A 21261-nucleotide genomic window follows, 5' to 3' on the forward strand; every position below is an offset into this window, starting at 1 on the left:
AGCTAAGCTACAGGCAGCCAGCTTCTGGTGGAGCATCCTGGACTGGACACCAGTCCATTGCGGGGACACAGAACTTCAACAGTCGAGCATTTATCAAAAATAGAACAGAGCAGAAAATCTACCTCCGGAAAAAACAAACAAACAACACGATGCTAAATGTCCAGTCAGATCAAGACCATCAAGGATCTACTTAAACAGAACTGAGGACTCATGCACAAGCTTTATCTCAGCATGACCTTTAACCTGAAAATCCTGATGAGTGGCGTGAGCTATCAGACCAAGCAGTTCTCTGTGATGCGGCCACATATGTGTGAGGAGCCTCCAGCCACAGTGTTCTGAAGGTTCTGGAGGAAATGTTGCTCTGAGCACCATTCAGAACTGAATCAGGAACACCTCCACTGTCCACATATGTCCATTTCAAAGAGGACAACCTGAAATAATGACACTGAAGCTGTGACTCGGTGCAGCCGCACCAAACTAAGACATTAACATTCAGAAGGTGGAGGCTGGAGATATATGGAATGTGGTCTTTGACTTTAAAATCTGGTTGTGGAGGCGGAGACATCTTTTGAAATGAAGAGCATTGGGTGAATTTGTGGACACGTGGTGGACCATGATTTCTGCAGGTGGAGAGGACAGATTAACCCGGACTTCGGACTGATCCCTCTAATCCACGGCATTGTCCTGAAGGACCCTGAATCATCTGCAGGCTGCTCAAACTTTAAAGAAGTGATTAACACCTTTACTTTTCAGCACTGCAGGGGCGGGGCTTCAGAGTCAGGTTTCCTCATTTCTGAAAAGATATTTTGGAAAGACGCCACAGTAACGAAGCCTTGACAGACGAGTAAACATCTGACACAAATCCCGTTGATGAGTGGTCACCTGAACCACAAACACGTTTGTGTCAAATATCCAAAACCAGCTAACGTTGGCAGCACATGCTAAAGTTGTTGTAAAGGATTTAGTGCCACTAGATGTCACACTAGCACCACCACGTCAGATCAAAACACCTGCGTCTCTCTGGTGACATGCCCCCTTGCGCTATGTCACAACTTACGGTCCAGTTCAGAAAAAAACTCTGAGATGACATTAAACAAAAATAAGATGACTTAAACATGTCAGTAAACATTTTAAGGTTACTGAATGTAGTGAGCGGAAAAGTGGACTTTGATGTGTCATCGACTGAAAACTCTACCGTGTGATGTCATTTTCAAAGCTTACAGGAAGCGTGTCAATAAAACCCATCAGCTATTTGAAAGAATGCGGTCGAGTTTCAACTTCAGTGCTGTAAAAAAGTTTTTAAATACCTGGGGTCTCATGTACAAAAGCTGCGTACGCACAAAAACGTGGCGTACATCCGTCTTCACACTAACATTCAGCTGTATCAAAAGTGAAATGGCCATGGAAATGTGCAGTGCATCACGCCAAGTTCACGCCTTGCGTACGCACGGTTCTTCAGCTGTTCACTGGCGACACATAGCGATGATGCTAGAAAGTGTTAATAGCGTGAAAAGAAGACATAATCAGAGTGATGTGCACGTCAGAGACACACTGACGAACAATCAACACACCCACGTGTTTGCAGTTATATGGGTGGATATAAAAGCGTGAGCAAAGTGATGCATAAAATGACATTAACAATGTCTTTTCAAATGGTGCAATCTGACGTGAGCATATAATCAGGGAACTCAAGGATTTACTTGCAAATGATGATAATTGGCTCACAAGCCGCTTTCGATTACCAAGGCCAGTGTTACTAGAGATTTAGACAATAGCCGGCTGTACTCAAATACGAAATAGACGAAATGGATTCTGATAATCACAAAATGCGGGTAAAATATAACAAAATGGAGCAGACTGACCCAAACTGACTCCAAGTATGATTAAATATGATTCAGTTAATACTTTTATTTAATTATGTTTAAGCAAAATGGAGCGAAATGGAGACTGAAAATAACAAAATGGGGGTAAAACGTAGCGAAATGGAGCAGACTGACTCCAAATATGATTCAGTTAAGTACTTTTATATAACAGCTGAGTGGATCCTTGTCATATGATTGGTGCTTTGTATGTCACGTGACATGGATTATTCATCCCATTTGTGTTGCATTGCATTTACAGTGCAAATTTGGTTCCATACGTTTGGTACCATTGCACTCTGCACACGCGTACACACACATGTGCATAGACAGAAACACACACACAACAAATCCACTGCGCTGTAAGCTATCTGACCTTTTTTTTTTTTTTTTTCGCCGCACTGAGGAAATACAGTCTTTTGTTTTTGGTAGTACATGCGCGCACAAGCGCCTTCCGGCTTGTGTGAGTGCGCACCGCTTTGTTCCAGCTTTTACTCATAAAATATTCATATCATTGAACTCAAACTTTCATTATTTGCATATTATTTAATTTTTTTGTGAAATGGGGCGAAATGGGGACTGACAATAAGGAAATGGGGGTAAAACATTACAAAATGGAGCAGACTGACCCACTGACTGAAATTTCATCTCTTCAACGCCAGCTAGCGCACCTCCCCCTACTACATCTTACTGAGCGCATCTCACAAAAAAACAAAAGCCAAACATTAAATAAAAGTACTTATTTGGAATCAGCCTGGTTCACTCTGCTCCATTTTGTTACATTTTACCCCATTTTGTGATTATCAGTCCCCATTTTGCTCCATTTAGTCCATTTCGTATTTTAGTATGGCCCGACAACAGCTTTAGTCATAAAACCACAAAACAGCAACAAACACACAAATTCACTTTGTCAAAGTCACTGCTACGTTTTACAAGTCATCATAGAGTCACGCCCCTCTGTTGTCTGTCCTCTGAGCCACGCCCCTCTGATGTTTGTCCTCTGAGCCACGCCCCTCTGCTGTCTGTCCTCTGAGCCACACCCCTATGGTGTTTGTCCTCTGAGCCACGCCCCTCTGGTGTTTGTCCTCTGAGCCACGCCCCTCTGCTGTCTGCCCTCTGAGCCATGCCCCTCTGGTGTTTGCCCTCTGAGCCACACCCCTCTGCTGTCTGCCCTCTGAGCCATGCCCCTCTGGTGTTTGTCCTCTGAGCCACGCCCTTTGGTGTCTTCTCGTTCTGAGCCTTGTTTGAGTGAACAGGTTTGTCTGATTAAGTCTGATTATGAAGTTGTTATTAACATGTCATTAATGTGTTAATGTGTTATAATCGGACCTTGTATCCTGAAGACTTGATGTGCACGCCTCTTTTTGTCAGCGTTGACTTCATCCGGATGAAGAAGGATCGTTCCAGGGAGTTCTCAGGAGGCAGCACATTGGGACTGTTAGAGTCCACTGAAACAAACAAACAAACAAATGTCATGGTCTTGTTTTGGACTGTTCATCTTGTCTCAAACGTTCACCTCATGACTTTCTTTCATAAACATTTTGTATAAATGAAGGACAAAAATCATCACAAATATAAAACTGGAATGAAATAAATAAAGTTTCACTCTGCAAAAAAAGATGAGCAGAAACAGCCCCAAAGCTGACCTCTGACCTCTCAGTGTCAGCCACGACAAAGCAGCATGGAAATAAAAGCTGGCTGATCACCATGGTGACAACGCAATAGGTTTTTTTATCGTTTGATCTTGAAAAATATTTAGGATCCTTGGTTGGATTAATTTTATTTATACAGCTAACAGAAAACAAGGATGATAAGAAATGAAAAAGCTCTCGAAACCTTATTTCTGAAAAGATATTTCAGAAAGACGCCACGCCAAACCCCAAAAAAACTGCAAAAAACAACAAAAAAAAAAAAACAATTACCGGAAGTTATAGCTAACCGCTAACTGCTAACGTTTAGTACTGTCGGCTACTGATGAGCCAGTTTTAAGTTTAAGCACCGCCGAGGCTTCTGAGTAAAATCAAAATCGAGCACAAACCTAAAAACAGAGAACGAGCCAACAAGCTTCTGTCTTATGTAGCCAGACAGACGACTGTGAACTCAGTCCTCCCCCAGCAGAAGAGAGCAGATGTGACAATAGGAGACCGCAGTCTCATTTGAATCCTCCTTAATATCGTGGGATTTGACCACTTACGGGGACCTCCATTTAATATATACACAGCCTAACTTCACACGGATACATGGTGTTCTGTTTTGTTTTCAGTTGCAATCACCAAAGTAATCGCGAAAGTTTTTGTTTTTTTTTTTCAGTTCCCAGTGGAGAAGAAAAGACGAAACGAGTGGGGAAATGTTGTGTCGGTAAGTGTTGGTCTACACAGAGTAGCTGAGTTCACTCGCCTGCAAAACTGCCTCGACACGTTTGAGCTCTGGATCATAAACAAACCACAACACAATATCTAAAAAGGAAGAGTAAAATAGGAGAGTAGAAAAGAGTAGAGTAGAGCCACTTAGGTGCCTGGTCTTGAGAACCAGGGATGGTAGGTTACAAAGCTTTTTTCTCCCATGGGAACTCTCCCTACCCACCCAAACGGCTCAAGAAAAAGGTGTATATATGTCCATTTTCCCACCACATCGTCACTTTTTCTTTGCATTTTCACTTTGTTTGCATGTAATTTGCCCAAAAACCCATTGAAAATGCGATGGTTGGTCCCCCAGAAGTAGAGAAATTACGTCATATCCGTCATATTTTACCCCGTTAGCGCCTGACCCCAAACAAGACTGCGGTCTCCTATTAGACCATAAGTCACACTTCTCTGAGGTTAAAAGTCACATCCTAAAAAGAATTTCAGCCATAATCTGAATGGTAGTCAAACACAAAGTCAAAGTACTGATGTCACTGAAAGCATCATTTATTTGTCAGATTGTTGAGATGCAGCTGGTTTTATTTCCTGGCAAAATAAGACAAACTTTCCAAAATAAATGCATCTTAAAATGAAGTGTAGATGACTTTCCCATCATCATTCTGTCAGCCAATCATAGGAGCTGATAACCTGTCAATCATCTTACAGCAGCCAACAGTAAGACATCAAAGACAACAGCACTGCTAAGAAATAAGAGACAAAGACAAATTAGAGTTCATTCAAGAAAAAACAAACATTTGACTTTCAAAATAAAAGTCTGTGTTGACTGGACGCGTCATAACAAAGTGTCGGATAGTTGCTGTAACCCGTCCTTCACCGTGGGACACATTAATCACATCCTTCCTGTCACAGTGGACACTCTGCTGTCCGAACAGAAGGTGAGATGATTCATTCATCAACTGAAAATCACAACGTCACCATCAATCAGGGCACTGATGGGAGGACGCAAACTGATGACATCAGTGTATAGTGTCAAAGCAGAGCAGTCTGGGGACACCAGAACGCTTTCATTATTTAACAATAACCACGCAAACCTGGTCCTGGATTAACTGTCAGAACCACGTCCACTCTGGATCTAAACCACACACACACACACACACACACACACACACACACACACACACACACACACACACACACACACACACACACACACACACACACACACACACACACACACACACACACGCACACACTGGTGTCTCTGGTGTTTTCATCGGCACTGACTGCATTGACGTTTGCTCTAAAACACATTAAGTAAAACATTAATATGCAAATTTGTCCTTTATGATCTAAATGTCCTTGAAACAGAAGAATCGGGACTGAGTGAGGGAGCGAGTAACACAGAAAACATACAAAAGAAGGTGAAAAAGAGGAACAGAGACAATAAAGAAGAAAATAACTGTGAAAGACAAAAGCTCCAGAATGTACAAGGATCAGAGAATGTATGAAGATCAGTGAACGTGTGAAGATAAGTGAATGTGTGAAGATCAGTGACCATGTGAAAATCAGTGTTATCATTCTAAGTGAACGTGTGACAATCCGGTTGTTTTAGCAACAAGCTTTGTTTTTCCATTTCGTGTCATCAGTTTGTACTGTTTCGCGTTCAGGCCCAAAGAAACAGCCATTTACAGGATGTGATGCAACAAAATCCTGAAAACACCGAGTTTGGGGGGGGGGGGGGTGCTCACAGTGCTTTAACAGCCCCTGGCAGTCGCGGCCACGCACTGTCACCGACCTCAGGGTCTTGTTCAAAACATGCACCTCTTTGCAGATGATGTTTCTGTGTTGAAGTGGATTTCTGACAGCCAGTATGGTTATTAAGTCACATGACATCTGACTGACCAAATGAGTCAGTCATGTGGCACTGTAGGTCTTCAGTCCAAACAGCTGTAGAGAAAACCTATGGGCCATCCGTAGGCTCATGATGGTCCGTCCACCAGGTCAGTGAAATCGATCAGTCTGTTAGTACTGACAGTAAATGGATGAACTGACTATAAATAGGAAACTAAATTATTTAAAAAGTGGACAAACTGTGGATATTTCATACTTTCTGGTTGAACAACATTTTGTTTTTCTGGTTGTCAACTAAAACTGAATTAAACGGGAATTTTCTCAATTAAGTAATTCATTCATTAATGACAAATAAGTGAGTCTCAAGGAATGGAAACGTGCGCTGCAGTCAGCAGTTAAAAAATAAAACCAGCTAACTGTTGTTTTTGAACATGACGATGACGGCGGCGGTGACTGCCAGGGGCTGAGGTGACCTTGCCTCGTCCATCTTTGTCTCAGTCTCACGTTAGCTAGTTATCAGTTGGACAGAACCGCTACAGCCGTTAGCTTGTTTGACAATGATCCACGTCCCTCTGAGACGCCACCGGCGCACGAACACTCGGCACTCTGGGTATTGTCCGCGGATCACAGGCGTAGGTGAGTTGTTCTTTTTAATTAATCATTTGTCCTTCAAACGGGGAAAGTTTCCGCAGCGTAGATAATTAGGTCCCAGAGTCCACGGCGCCGGCAGACACCTGCTGCCTTTTTGTAGCGTTAATCTTTGCCTTGTCGGAGCGCCGTCCCCGAAGAGTCACGGCAACACACGGCGAGCGAGCGGAATGAGAAAATACCTCTGAATTCCCACATGGCTCCGCCCCCTCCTCTGATTGACTCCTCTTTCAACTCTTCATCCTTTCCTTTTTTTATTCATCGTCAGGTTTTGACCCCACACTCCTATTTCTTTCTTTTCTTCTTCCTCTTTTCCTTTGTTGCCTTTCTTCTTGTATTTGTCATTTATCTTCCCTCATCTCTGTAGAGTTTTTGGATTCTCCTTCCTGTCCTCATGTTTGTGAACATGCCAGCACTCTGTAGCTCCTCCAACGTTCTCACGTCACAGGAGAAGGTGACAGTTTGAGCCTCCTGACACTTTGGTTTCAAGAGCTTTTTCATTTCTTATCATCCTAGTTTTCTGTTCTAATTCTTCTAGTCCCTCCTCTTCCTGTTCTCCATTTTTACAGCTCTGTGAGACTTCAGTTGTCTCTCTGGGACAATAAAGTTTATTAGTCTGCGTCCTGATCTCTTTGCATTTCTCTTTTTAAGTTTTTTTTAAAGTCTTGGCTCAGTGTCGTCCAGCATTCTCATGTTGTCCATCATTCGCTTGTTGTACAGCGTCCTCCTGTCATCCATCATCCTCATTTTGTCCATCGTCCTCTTGCCAACCAGCGTCTTCCTGTCGTCCAGCATCCTCCTGTCGTCCATTGTCCTCATTTTGTCCATCGTCCTCCTGTTGACCAGCATCCTCATGTCGTCCATCATTCTCTTGTCGTACAGCGTCCTCCTGTCATCCATCGTCCTCATTTTGTCCATCGTCCTCTTGCCAACCAGCGTCTTCCTGTCGTCCAGCATCCTCCTGTCGTCCATTGTCCTCATTTTGTCCATCGTCCTCCTGTTGACCAGCATCCTCATGTCGTCCATCATTCTCTTGTCGTACAGCGTCCTCCTGTCGTCCATCGTCCTCATTTTGTCCATCGTCCTCTTGCCAACCAGCGTCTTCCTGTCGTCCAGCATCCTCCTGTCGTCCATTGTCCTCATTTTGTCCATCGTCCTCCTGTTGACCAGCATCCTCATGTCGCCCATCATTCTCTTGTCGTATAGCGTCCTCCTGTCGTCCATCATCCTCATTTTGTCAATCGTCCTCTTGACAACCAGCGTCTTCCTGTCGTCCAGCATCCTCCTGTCGTCCATTGTCTTCATTTTGTCTATCGTCCTTTTGTCGTCAGCGTCCTTCTGTCGACCAGCATCCTCATGTTGTCCATCATCCTCCTGCCGTCCATTGTCCTCATTTTGTCCATCGTCCTCTTGCCAACCAGCGTCTTCCTGTCATCCAGCATCCTCCTATCGTCCATTGTCCTCTTGCCAACCAGCGTCCTCCTGTCGACCAGTGTCCTCATTTTGTCCATCATCCTCCTGTCGTCCATCGTCCTCCTGTCATCTAGTGTCCTCCTGATCGGCTGCTGGATGATAATACGTAGGGACTTTCCTCTGATGGCATCGGCCCTCTTCGTTCTCTTCTTCTCTTGTTGTCTGATCTGCTGCTGGTTTGTTGGAGGACTAATGGAGAGAATAGTAGCAGATTGAAGTGGAGGAGGCATTTTTTTCTTTTCTTTTCTTTTTCTTACTTATTTGTCCTCTTATTTTTTCCTTTTCAGGGTTCAAGCCATGGTGCTTCTTTCTTCTTTTCTTTTTGGTCACAAGGTCATATGACACTTGGTGTGTGTCTCTGGTCATGATCCAGCATGCAGGTGCCTCAGTGTTGAGGATCCCAACAGCTAGAGAAGGTCAAGGACACGCCCACATTTCACCTGCTCAAGGACACACCCACATTTCACCTGACTTCAGCAGGTAGATGGGTACTTTGGAGAGGTGGTGATGGACCAGTTGTCTCTCTGGGTGGCTGCCATCCAGGACCCAGGGTGGTTCCGTGGTGTGGTGGACATGGCGATGCTTGGCACCAACGCACTCTCCCTCACGTGACTTTATTTCTTCCCTTTTATGGAATTCCATCCTTTCTCCCGTTTCCTATTTTGCCGTCTCTCCATCTACACTTCCCTTCTTCTTTCTTGATTTTTCTCATTTTTCAGTAATTTTGGGCCACTCTGTGAGTCATATTTAAAATTATTCTCTCTTTTCTCTTGACATAAATAATATCAGAGACAATTAAATGAATCCATACAGTTGAGTTTAGCTGAAACATCAAAAACAAGGGATGATTCAAACTGTGGTTGAAGAGTTCATTCATGAAACCACATTTGTGCATAAAACCACATGAGGATCTGGAAGGGTATGCACAGTCCAAACCTTAGCCACACCCCCACATTTAAATTTAGAATAAAATGCTATGGGAAAAAAAATCCAGGCTCCGCCCCTTTTAGCAGGCTTCAGGGTCTTAAGAAAACAAAACTTTTTCAGCAAACAGGAAAATATTCAGCATTTATTACGACGAGTGTGATTCTGTGACATTTTAAATATGTTAGTTTGTCCTTGGGCTGCTCTGACACTAACCGTAGGTGACGCTAAACTTAAGGATAATTATGATGAATGTGAGCGATTAGGACGAATTAGCTGCTCCGCGCTGCTAATGGTGTAATTAGCAACAATAATCAAAGACGTATGATGTTGAAATAAGGCGACGGCGCCAACAATTAGAGGGCATGGAGCTTGGAACCGTGAACTTGTGGTGTTTTCTTGAAGTTTTACTGAAACCAAATTGTGAGAAAATAAAATAAAATAAGCAAGTGGTACACGGGCGCATTATTTGACCGTGGTGTTGGTGGCCAAGTGGTTAGGTTATCTCGTTTCCACTACAGAATGTTCTGGATTCAAACCTCAGCCCTCACCATTGTCCATGTAACATGGAGTTGTGTCAGAAAGAGCATCTGGTGTAAAACCTCAAAAGTGAAAAGTTTTCTTTGACCTCCAAAATGATCCGACTTTACAAGAGAAAAAGTCTCGATTCAGGCAAAGCAAAGCAACTCTGAAAAATGAAACTCGCAAACTGGAAAATTAACGGTGGATCAACAGGGGTGTTGAAATCCAAGTCCTCGCCATCAGAAATGACAGCAGATGCTTTTCCAACGCCACCTTCTGCTACAACTCTAAGCTGTGTCCCATCCAGAAGTTCGCAGATGACACAGCCATAGCTGGATGCAACAGGAATGACATAGAGGAGGAGCACAGGAGCCGAGTGAAGGACTTTGCTGTCTGGTGCCACACAAAGCATCTACAGCTCAACACCTCAAAGACAAAAGAAGTTGGTCATTGACTTTGAGAAGTCCAGACCAAGACAGCGATCAGTTCTGATTGAGGGAGCTCAGGTCAAGGCTGGAGGATTCCTACAAGTACCTCAAGCTGTGGCTGGACAGCAAACTGGACTGGACCCACACCAACCACCTGTACAGGAAGGGACAGAGCAGGCAGTACTTCCTGAGTGGCTGTGAACATTTAACATCTGCAGGAAACTCCTGTAGATGTTCTACCAGTCCGTGGTATCCAGTCTCCTCTGGCTCTGTGGTTTGGCATGAAGCTGGACTGTCTGGTGATGGTGGCAGAGAAGAAAACACTGGACAAACTGCTGAACATTATGGACGATGTCAGTCAGCCTCTGCACACTGTCATCAGCAACCAGAGGAGCCTCTTCAGCCACAGACTGCTCCTTCACAAGTGCAGGACCAACAGACTGAAAAACTCCTTTGTCCCTCAGGCCATCAGACAGTACAACTCCTCACTCAGGGGGAGGAGGAGGAGGAGTAATAGGAAGACAGAGGACAGGAAGGAGAGGAACAGTAGTAGCTAGTAAACCAGTAGCGAACAGTATTTATGGTATTTTTATTTGTGTATTTATATTTATAAATTGTTTTTATGTTCACTTTTTGATACTCTGTGTGCTTCTTATACTGTGTGCTGCTATACAATGCTGCTGGAACCTCAATTTCCCTGAGGGAGTCTTCCCAAGGGATTAATAAAGTTCTACCTAATCAAAGTAATCTATGGCCCCTCCACCCAAGGACATGCACCTCTTCGAAGCAAGGGTGGTCTGAGCCAGTTGAAGACCAAACATGACATCAGTGCTTAATGGCAGCAACACTTTGAAGACTTTCCTCACCTCATCTGAGACCTGCACCATCTACCACCACCACGCGAAGACCCTCAAGCCATTCTACCAATGTTGCCTGAGGAGTATCCTCAGCATTCGATGGGAGGACTACCACACCAACATCAGCTTCCTGGCTGAAGCCAAGTTCTAGAGCACTGAGTGTGTCATCATCAAGAACTAGCTTTGTGGGTGGGTCATGTTATGAGGATGGATGACAGCTGCTTTCCCAAGCAAATCTTCTACTCCCAGCTGAGTGAAGGAAAATGGTCCAGAGGAGAGTAGAAGAAACATTACAGGGACCTCCTGGAGCAAACTTCAAGAGCTGCTCCATCGACTGGCAGACCTGGGAAGAACAAGCGAGGGACTGAGCCAGCTGGCAAGCAGTGATCCGCACGGGAGTGGAACTCTTTGAGAAAATAAACAACACAGAGGAGAATGAGGAAGGAGAGAGCAAGATCCTGACTGACAGAAGCTTCCGGCAGCAACCACATGCAGCATGTGTCAAAGACAGTACATGTCAAGACTGAGCCTGTCATCGATGATCAATTCCCGGACAGTCCACCATCCTGTCCGGGAATTGATCTTCCAGGGATTGCCACAACGACTTTGCCGTCACGAATACAGATGTCAGTGAGGATGTCCGAGCCGGTCTCTTTTCCATCCTTGATCGATTTGCTGTGTAATAGTGAAGCAACTGGTGATTATAATTCAAATTTAAAAGCTAATTTGAAAGTTATGTAGCCCATGCCTCGATTCGCCCTAATTAAATAAATACATCATTGCTGTCTCAAACAAAAACCTGAGGTTTGGAACTGAAGACAGAGCCTGTGTTTTCACTCTCAGTTGAGAAATTCCTAAGCCCATCTGGAGATAAGATGGAGACATCCCCCCATGGGCCCACACTGTGGCTCACAGCAAAAACAGAACTGTAACTCAAAGTTCTTCAAAGGGAGCCCTTGCCTTTTTATTGGTTACATTTCGGTCACTATGAATTACATGAATCTGAAATTTTCCAGGCTAGAAGAACTCACCTTAATGGCCTCACGCCAAGGCCAGAACCCCTCAAGACTGCAGGAAGACCCCTTCCATGATAAGACGGCCATAAAACTTTGAGTCTTGATGACCAGCCATTATTTTTAGGTCTAAGTGAAGAAAGACTTTTGTTTAAAATAAAAAGAATTGCATCAGTATTCTCTTATACAACCCCTGGCATTAATTATGGAATCACCGGCCTCGGAGGATGTTCATTCAGTTGTTTAATTTTGTAGAAAAAAAGCAGATCACAGACATGACACAAAACTAAAGTCATTTCAAATGGCAACTTTCTGGCTTTAAGAAACACTATAAGAAATCAGGAAAAATAATTGTGGCAGTCAGTAACGGTTACTTTTTTAGACCAAGCAGAGGGAAAAAAATATGGACTCACTCAATTCTGAGGAATAAATTATGGAATCACCCTGTAAATTTTCATCCCCAAAACTAACACTTGCATCAAATCACATCTGCTTGTTAGTCTGCATCTAAAAAGGAGTGATCACACCTTGGAGAGCTGTTGCACCAAGTGGACTGACATGAATCATGGCTCCAACACGAGAGATGTCAATTGAAACAAAGGAGAGGATTATCAAACTCTTAAAAGAGGGTAAATCATCACGCAATGTTGGAAAAGATGTTGGTTGTTCACAGTCAGCTGTGTCTAAACTCTGGACCAAATACAAACAACATGGGAAGGTTGTTAAAGGCAAACATACTGGTAGACCAAGGAAGACATCAAAGCGTCAAGACAGAAAACTTAAAGCAAAATGTCTCAAAAATCGAAAATGCACAACAAAACAAATGAGGAATGAATGGGAGGAAACTGGAGTCAACGTCTGTGACCGAACTGTAAGAAACTGCCTAAAGGAAATGGGATTTACATACAGAAAAGCTAAACGAAAGCCATCATTAACACCTAAACAGAAAAAAACAAGGTTACAATGGGCTAAAGAAAAGCAATCGTGGACTGTGGATGACTGGATGAAAGTCATATTCAGTGATGAATCTCGAATCTGCATTAGGCAAGGTGATGATGCTGGATGCAAGGTGATGATGCTTTTGTTTGACTGCCTGAAGAGAACATGTAAATTTCCACAGTCATTGATGATATGGGGCTGCATGTCAGGTAAAGGCACTGGGGAGATGGCTGTCATTACATCATCAATAAATGCACAAGTTTACGTTGATATTTTGGACACTTTTCTGATGTTTGGGGATGATGAAATCATTTTTCAAGAAGATAATGCATCTTGCCATAGAGCAAAAACTGTGAAAACATTCCTTGCAAAAAGACACATAGGGTCAATTTCATGACATAGGGTCAATGTCAACGAGCAGATTTGCAGGTGTTAGTTTTGGGGATGAACAGAATGAACATCCTCCGAGGCCGGTGATTCCATAATTTTCGCCAGGGATGGTATATATAAAAACTTCTAATGCTGTTTGTATTGATTAATCAAACAAAATGCTTTGCATATAATTATTACATTTTATTGACGTGTTCCTTGTAACTGATGTGTGTTTAAGTGTGATCTTTCTGCATTATCAATATGTTGATGGTGAAGTATTCTGTTTATCCAAAAGATATGTTTAAGCGTCTATTAATAATGTGTATCCATTCGAGTGTCTTAGAACAAATTGCCAAAATAGTTAGTGTTTAAATAATTGAATCATTCTTGTCTGCCTCTCTGACACAGAATTCACAGACGTTTTCTGTGAAATTACACACCCTAAATGGGCAGAGTTTGGTGACGTCAGTCCCCCCTTAAAAAGTTAGAACAGAGTTTCTGCTCGCTCTCTTGCCGCTCTTGCAACTATTCTGTTCGCTCTCTATCTTCCTTTCTTAAATGCTTAAATTATTTTTGTGTCATCAAGGCCCCATGCTAAGCTAAGCTAAGCTACCACGTGGCATCCATTCATTGTTTTATTCACTCGTCGTTATTCTTTGATAATTTAACAAATTGACGGTTTTAAGGTTCGTCAAATCTTTCCGATTTTTAAGAGAACTTCTGAGCTGAACCTTTCAAAATAACAGCGAATTTACAGAAAAGCGACTTTCCTTTTCTGTCAGCTAATTTTCCAACGCTCTTAAAGTTTTATCTTTTTTCTAAATTCACAAAGACTTTTAATCTGGCTCCAACAAACTTTTTAAAAGCTACCAGAAACCATCTTCAACAAACAGCTTCCACCTCTAGGGGTCCAGCAAGCTGACGACGGAGCTGATTTCAAACCTGACTGCAAGCAGCCACTCTGTCGGTAAAGCCAGCCGACACAAACCTTTGGGATAACCCGGGGAGACCACCGAGTTAACCCCTGACCAAAGTGAGCTCACGCTGCAAAGAGCATCAACACATCGACGGACAGAGAACCATCTCTTCAACGGATCAGCTAAGTGACCCAGTTAAAGCTTCCAGAAAAAGGGTTTGTTGTCAATGGATACAAAGTGGCTTCTTCTTCTTTTTAAACATATTCATATGTTTGTTTAATAATTTTCTTTAAATTAATTGGATTCAAATTTCATCACTAAATTCTAATCAGATTTATTTACTTAAAGTCTTCTTTCACGTCTCATGAGTTAAGCAAATTGTGTCCATAAATGAACTTATTTACTCACTGTCCACAAAAATTCCAGTAAACTGTTCATTTCTTGTATAATTGTAAATAAATTGTAAATATTTCTGCTGTGGTTCATTTGGTGTTCAGAAGGAAACCTTTGGTCAATTGTATCATAGAATTCAGATTTTCAGACTTTCAGACCAGAGACTGATTAATTAAATCGAGACTGACTGATTAATTTGAGACTGATAAATTAAAGAATGTTTAAAGTACCTATGCTTCAAATAGGTGGTGCCCCCGAGGAATAATTATCCTAATTAAATAATAATTATGAAACCCTAAAATTGTTAATTATTTTGGTGACCCATTACATGAGGCCTAGGCCAATCTAATTCAATTTGGGAGTTCAACTACTTATTCTTTACATTTATTTTGGTGCCCACGTGTGAGCCGATCTAAAATTGACTAATTTTGTTACATCTTTATGGTGCTCCCGTGTGAGATCTGTAAATTCGCTAAGTGGGTATGTTTCAGTGTGTGTGTGTGTGTGTGTGTGAGTATGTGTGAATGTGTTATGTGCGTGTTTCTGTGTGTGATTGTGTGAATGTGTTCCAGAAAGAGCTGAGAGGGTGCAGGTTTTCTTTGCAGCCACTGACTCCACCAGGTGATTTCACTGATTAACGTCACTTTGAGCAGGTGGAATCAGTTAATCAGTGGGTGGCTGCAAAGGAAACCTGCACCCTCTCGGTCCTTTCTGGAACCAGTTGAATACCCCTGATTTAGAGGATGCGTGGTCCTGGTGCACACAGCACCCCCGACTGGAAAATTCATGCAGCATGCATCAAAGAAAAGCAGTTACTCTTTTATTTTGCTGCCTTTTTTGCAAACATTTATGAAAACATGAATTCTGTCTTTGTTTCAAGCCAGTGTCCTCTGAGGGACAGCCCTTTGTCCTCATCCCTCCATCGTTGTACTAATTCGTTCAGGGAAACATTTTTTCTAATTCATGCCTTTGTCTCAACTGCCAAACTGACCCAGGTGGACATTCACACACGTCCTCTGCTTTTATTTTGGTTGCAGGCGGACGCTTGCGTGGACGTTTGCAGAAAGTCAAAAAGACAAAAAACTACAACCTTAACATATGAAACTTCAATTAATTTAAAGCCCACCCACCCATCAGCAGCACCAATCAGCCAAGAATAAATCCGCTGCAGATCTAATTACGACGTTGTCTCCACAGACTGCGACGGCCGCCAAGCCAATCTCCCCATCCGTGTTTGAACACGCTGATGAACTCAGAGACTCGATGGATATCAAGTCATTTTGTTTAATTTATAAATGGATTTTCCCCCTAATCCTTAAATTACCATCAGAGAGAGAGAGAGAGACAGAGAGAGAGAGAGAGACAGAGAGAGAGAGAGAGAAAAAGAAAGAAAGGGAGAAAGAGACAGACAGTGAAAGAAGCGGAGAGAGAGAGATGAGGAAGACACACGCCTCTAATGTGCCGAGGACGGAGCAATAGAAAAAAGATGAATGGAGGGACGAGATCATTTGAAGCAGAGAGAATCAGAATAAAAAATTGTTCAATGAACATTAAGTCATGATTAATAAATAAAAAGCTGGATCTTTGGTTCCTGCAACCAAATTTTCCATCCAACCTTGTTTCTGAGTTCAGGGACTCTTGAGGGCCATACCATGGTACTGGTCCTACCTGGTTCAGGTGTCTCAGAGTGCGAGGACGACGAAGCCGAGGACAATGCATCTTCATTGATGGATCCATGGGACTGAGACAGTCCTCGTCCTGGGGGAAGCTTCATGCCGAGCTGCTCTGCCAGTTCCACGTGGTCACCGGGGTGGATGTAGTCGAACACACTGCTTCCAGTCAGCTCCACCTGACATACACAGACATATTTGTCCTGGTTTCACTCAACAAAGGGTAGATTTTTTTTTCAAGCTTGTAAATTCCTTCATTTTACATCTCATTACAGAGAATAATTCAAACAAAAATCAGCAGATTAGTATTATTATAGAGGAGGTTTTCATTTGGAAACTTACTGGGTGCTTCTATCTTAAAATAAATAAATAAATAAAAAATTACACACTTTTAAAATCACTTTCTTCTTATTAAATGAAACCTCATTAAACTACAAGTAAAAATTAGTGACAGTTGACTCCGGTCTCCCCTGTGCACGCTGCAGACGCTCCGTGTCCGTTCTTCACTATGGTTAACGGCAGACAGTGCACATTTTTTTCTGACCAGTCTCCTGACAAACCGTCGTACTTTGTCGAAACGTCCCACCGTACGCTGACTTTATAGACCCATCTGTCAAGTGGCTTAAAGTCATTTAACCAGTATCTGCTGTTTAAATGACGTAAAACCAGCAAAACTGGAATGCAGGATTAATCTAAACAGAACTTTATGGGCGGCACCAAATACACAGGGTCCACAAAGCTAACACCATTTTTACGCAAGTATGCTAATACAGAGACTATTATATATATATATATATATATATATATATATATATATATATATATATATATATATATAGTAAAACAATTAAATATATAATACAAATATATATAAATACAAAAAACAAGACACAAACAATAAGTAAATTCAACCATTCAAAATCAAGTATTAACTTTAATAAAGTGAAAAACAATTAATACTCTCTGCTGAAAAATGATGGGGTTTTTTTGTGTTGTGTGCATGTGAAACTAAGCCTCGGTCGGATGTCTCAATAGGTAGGATGAAATGTTAGGACACTGGCCCTACAGCAGCTAAAAGCTCCGCCCACAGTGCACTGTATTGGTGGAATCTACATCCCATTGAGACGGCGCAGGTACGCAAAATCTGATTCCTGTTTATATTCATCTTGTTTTTTATTGGACAGCATCTAAATCAAAGCCTGAGTGCCCCCCAACCAACACTCTCGCACCCATACACACGTGGCCTACACTGGCAGACTCCCTCATGGAGGGGAGAGCGATTATGGAAATTTGCAGGTCATGCATGTTCATGTAGTTGTAAAAAGCAGTCGGTCTGTTTTGAAACATGGTCACAAAGTGCAAGAATTTGGTCACAGTTTGGGGCACTGGTCTGTGTGAAGAGAGTCCACCGTGCACCGTGCATGAGGTGTGCACGTAAGCCGCAGCTGTTTTCTGATGCACTTTGATGGACCTCGTCATAATGCTGTATTGTCAGCATATAGCTTTACTTTTTAAGGTCAGGACCTCCTGTGAAAGCTGAATCCTGTTCACACAATAACCAGCTGTGAGGAGAAAGAAAAACGACAAACCAGACTTATTAAAGCTGCTCTTGTCATTAAAAAACATCAAACTTTTTTTTTGGAAGCTTAAAAGAAAGTTCTCCTGTAATAGCATATAAATAATTCCGTTTTAGTCACTCGATAAGTCAAACAACTGATCCATGTTGTAATTTTATGAATATTTATATAGTTTGTTTGACTCTTTTAAAAGGAGTAATTTGGAAATTATTTATTCTTATTATGACTGTTAAATTGTCCCGTTCTGTTAAGGAGAAGCTAAGAGATTTTCAAATGGATATGTTGGTACACGTGCACACTGAAGAATGTAAACATCGCTGCATGCTTCTTTTGGGATTGTGCGTGCACAAGCAGGTTTTGGGGGTCCGCAGGGACAAAGGCGGCTTACAGAGCTGTAATCCCTTTAAGGAGAAATCCCCTTAAAGCTCATAAAGTCTCATCTGGAGTGATGATGAACCCACGTGCACACCGACCCTGGTGCACCATGGGAGTTAGCATTCATGTTTACACGTCGCACTGCTAATTGGATATAAACCATGAGGTCCATGAATCTGGACCAACCTGGAGTTCGGCTCCAGTCACACTGAAGGAAAACCTCCGTCAGTACCTGAGACCTCAAACCTGAAATACTTTTCTTGCATGATGTCAAAGAGTCAGTGACAAAAGTGTCGGTTAAAATAAATGAAGAAACCTCTGTGAGGACAGCTGCAGGGATCCGTGGTCCTGGAGCTGAGCTCGTCCAGGCTGGAGATGCTGCTCTCCTGACAGGATTCCATGTTTGCTCAGTTAATTGTGTTTCAGAATGATAGCTCACATTCACACACTGATATCAGTGTGCTGCCATGGAGGGAGCACCAGCAGCAACTTGGCGATTAAGAACCTTGGATGAGGGACCGCAGGACACACACCTGCAGTTCTGATATCAAACAGGACCCAAAACCCCACACAGTGAGCGGGCCAATGACCCATCTGGGACTGATCCTTGTGGAATCATTGGGTACATCATTGGAGAACCTGAATCAAACCTGGATCCAGACTAACATGCAGGTTTTAATGACTTCTATGTGGTGAAAGTGTTGACATTCACTGATCTCAGCAGTGATGTTCATGTCTCTAGGAGGTCCTCGGCCTTTGAGATTCAGAGAGGCCAAAGGTCAGAGGTGTTTGGTGATGCGGATATTTTTGCAGAAGAATGAAGGTCTGAGTATTTAGGGTCTTGGTCCTTACTGTCTTACAGTCTGGTTGTCACAACTGGATTTCTTTGGTACCAGGTCTCTGCAAAGTCCTTGGGTCCCGCTGGAGTGACTTTTTGTCAAAAAAAAAGGATTCTTACTGAGATTCAGATGAGGGGGATAACTGACACTGTGATGGAACAGCAGCTACCACATGTTGTCCATTTTTCTAGACATGATCCAGCACACAGGTGCCTCAGTGTGGAGGACCCTAGTGGCTGGAGAAGAACAGGGACACGCCCATGTTTCACCTGGCTACAGCAGACAGATGATTACTTTTATTGGTGGGGGGGGGGGGGGGGGGGCAGGTCATCTGCCTGGGTGGTTGCCACCCATGACCTGGGATGGTTCTTTAATGTGGTGGATATGGCAATGTGGCACCGGTGCACAATCTTAGTCTGCACGTGTGAACACACGGTGTTACACAGCTCCTGGACCTGGTCCTGGACTATCATCGGAACCTGAAGGTGTTCTCGTGCGCTGCTGCCTCACCTTGAAACATTACATCACGTGCACAGACACAGTGAGGAGCATTTGGTCACAATATTTAAAGACTTTTGTTTTTGTAAGAAAAGAACTTCGGCAATCAGAGAAAATGTGGAGGATTGATTTGCTGTTAATCAGCGTCATAATTTAATTAATGTGGAAGCCCTTTAAATCCACGCACGCCTCCAACAGTGAGAACCCTCTGTGTGACTTTGTGAAGTACTAATCAAATAAACTGATGCTGGCTTGCCGGGTCCAGAATTAATTAAAGCGTTAAACGTGAGTTCAGTGTGCCGACGTTCCATAACGACTCTTAAAATTTAGTTTCAACACAAACTTTCAGACTGAAGCTTATTAAAAAAAAAACAAAAAATAAACAACAAAAACATGTTTTAATCATCTGTCATAGTGATGGACTGAAACCTGAGACCACGTGGGACTGAAACCTGAGACCATGTGGGACTGAAACCCAAGACCATGTGGGACAGAAACCTGAGGCTACATGGGACTGAAACCTGAGACTACATGGGGTTGAAATCTGAAACTATGTGGGACTGAAATCTGAGACCATGTGGGACAGAAATCTGAGGCTATGTGGGACTGAAATCTGAGACCATGTGGGACAGAAATCTGAGACCATGTGGGACAGAAATCTGAGGCTATGTGGGACTGAAGCCCGAGACCATGTGGGACAGAAATCTGAGACTATGTGGGACTGAAACCTAAGACTATGTAGGACTGAAACCCAAGACCCTATGGGACAGAATTCTGAGAACACATGGGACTGAAACCTGAGACCACGTGAGATTGAAATCTGAGACTATGTGGGACTGAAACCCGAGACCATGTGGGACTGAAACCCAAGACCAAGTGGGACAGAAACCTGAGACTACATGGGACTGAAACCTGAGACCACATGGGGTTGAAATCTGAATCTATGTGGGACTGAAATCTGAGACCATGTGGGACTGAAATGTAAGACAATGTGGGACAGAAATCTGAGACCATGTGGGACTGAAATCTGAGACCATGTGGGACAGAAATCTGAGACCATGTGGGACAGAAATCTGAGGCTATGTGGGAATGAAACCTGAGACCATGTGGGACAGAAATCTGAGACTATGTGGGACTGAAGCCCAAGACTATGTAGGACTGAAACCCAAGACCCTATGGGACAGAATTCTGAGACCACATGGGACTGAAACCTGAGACCATGTGGGAAAGCAACCTGAGACCACGCAGGACTTAACTAGAGAGGTCTTGTGGCATTTAGCCTGAGCCTGGTTCTGCTGGAGGTTTCTTCCTGTTAAAAGGGAGTTTTTCCTTCCCACTGTAGCCAAGTGCTTGCTCACAGGGGGTCGTTTTGACCGTTGGGGTTTTACATAATTATTGTATGGCCTTGCCTTACAATATAAAGCACCTTGGGGCAACTGTTTGTTGTGATTTGGCGCTATATAAAAAAAAATTGATTGATTGATTGATTTACTCAGTTGAAAGTTGAAATAACTAAAAAAAATCTATGCAAACTGGTACATTAATTTTTCTCCTTGAGACAGCAGTTCCTTTTTTGGAGTGCAGGAGACATTTCTAAAAGTCCTGAATGGGTTACAATGGATCAGCTGAATCCTTTGGGACCACAGTCAGTGTTTTCATGTCAAACAGGAACCTAGTAAAACCAGTTTTTCCCTGGCAGTGCAGGCTGAGGTGATCACTGACTCGCTCGGTTACTGACCCACC

At 42.9% G+C, this 21261-nt stretch overlaps 1 protein-coding gene across 2 annotated transcripts in view; it reads right to left on the bottom strand.

Annotated features, from left to right (window-relative positions):
• LOC117500813 (neuronal PAS domain-containing protein 3) overlaps window positions 1-21261 on the bottom strand; it is a 267016-nt gene that overhangs the window by 24525 nt on the left and 221230 nt on the right. For both annotated transcript variants that reach the window (XM_034159593.1, XM_034159594.1), the window contains exons 6-7: window positions 16228-16408; window positions 3189-3307 (exon numbers count right to left, since the gene is read on the bottom strand). In XM_034159593.1, coding sequence (XP_034015484.1) covers window positions 3189-3307; window positions 16228-16408 — 300 coding nt within the window. The remainder of the gene's footprint in view (window positions 1-3188; window positions 3308-16227; window positions 16409-21261) is intronic.

The sequence above is a fragment of the Thalassophryne amazonica genome, chromosome 19, assembly GCF_902500255.1.
Source record: "Thalassophryne amazonica chromosome 19, fThaAma1.1, whole genome shotgun sequence".
NCBI classification, from domain to species: Eukaryota; Metazoa; Chordata; class Actinopteri; order Batrachoidiformes; family Batrachoididae; genus Thalassophryne; species Thalassophryne amazonica.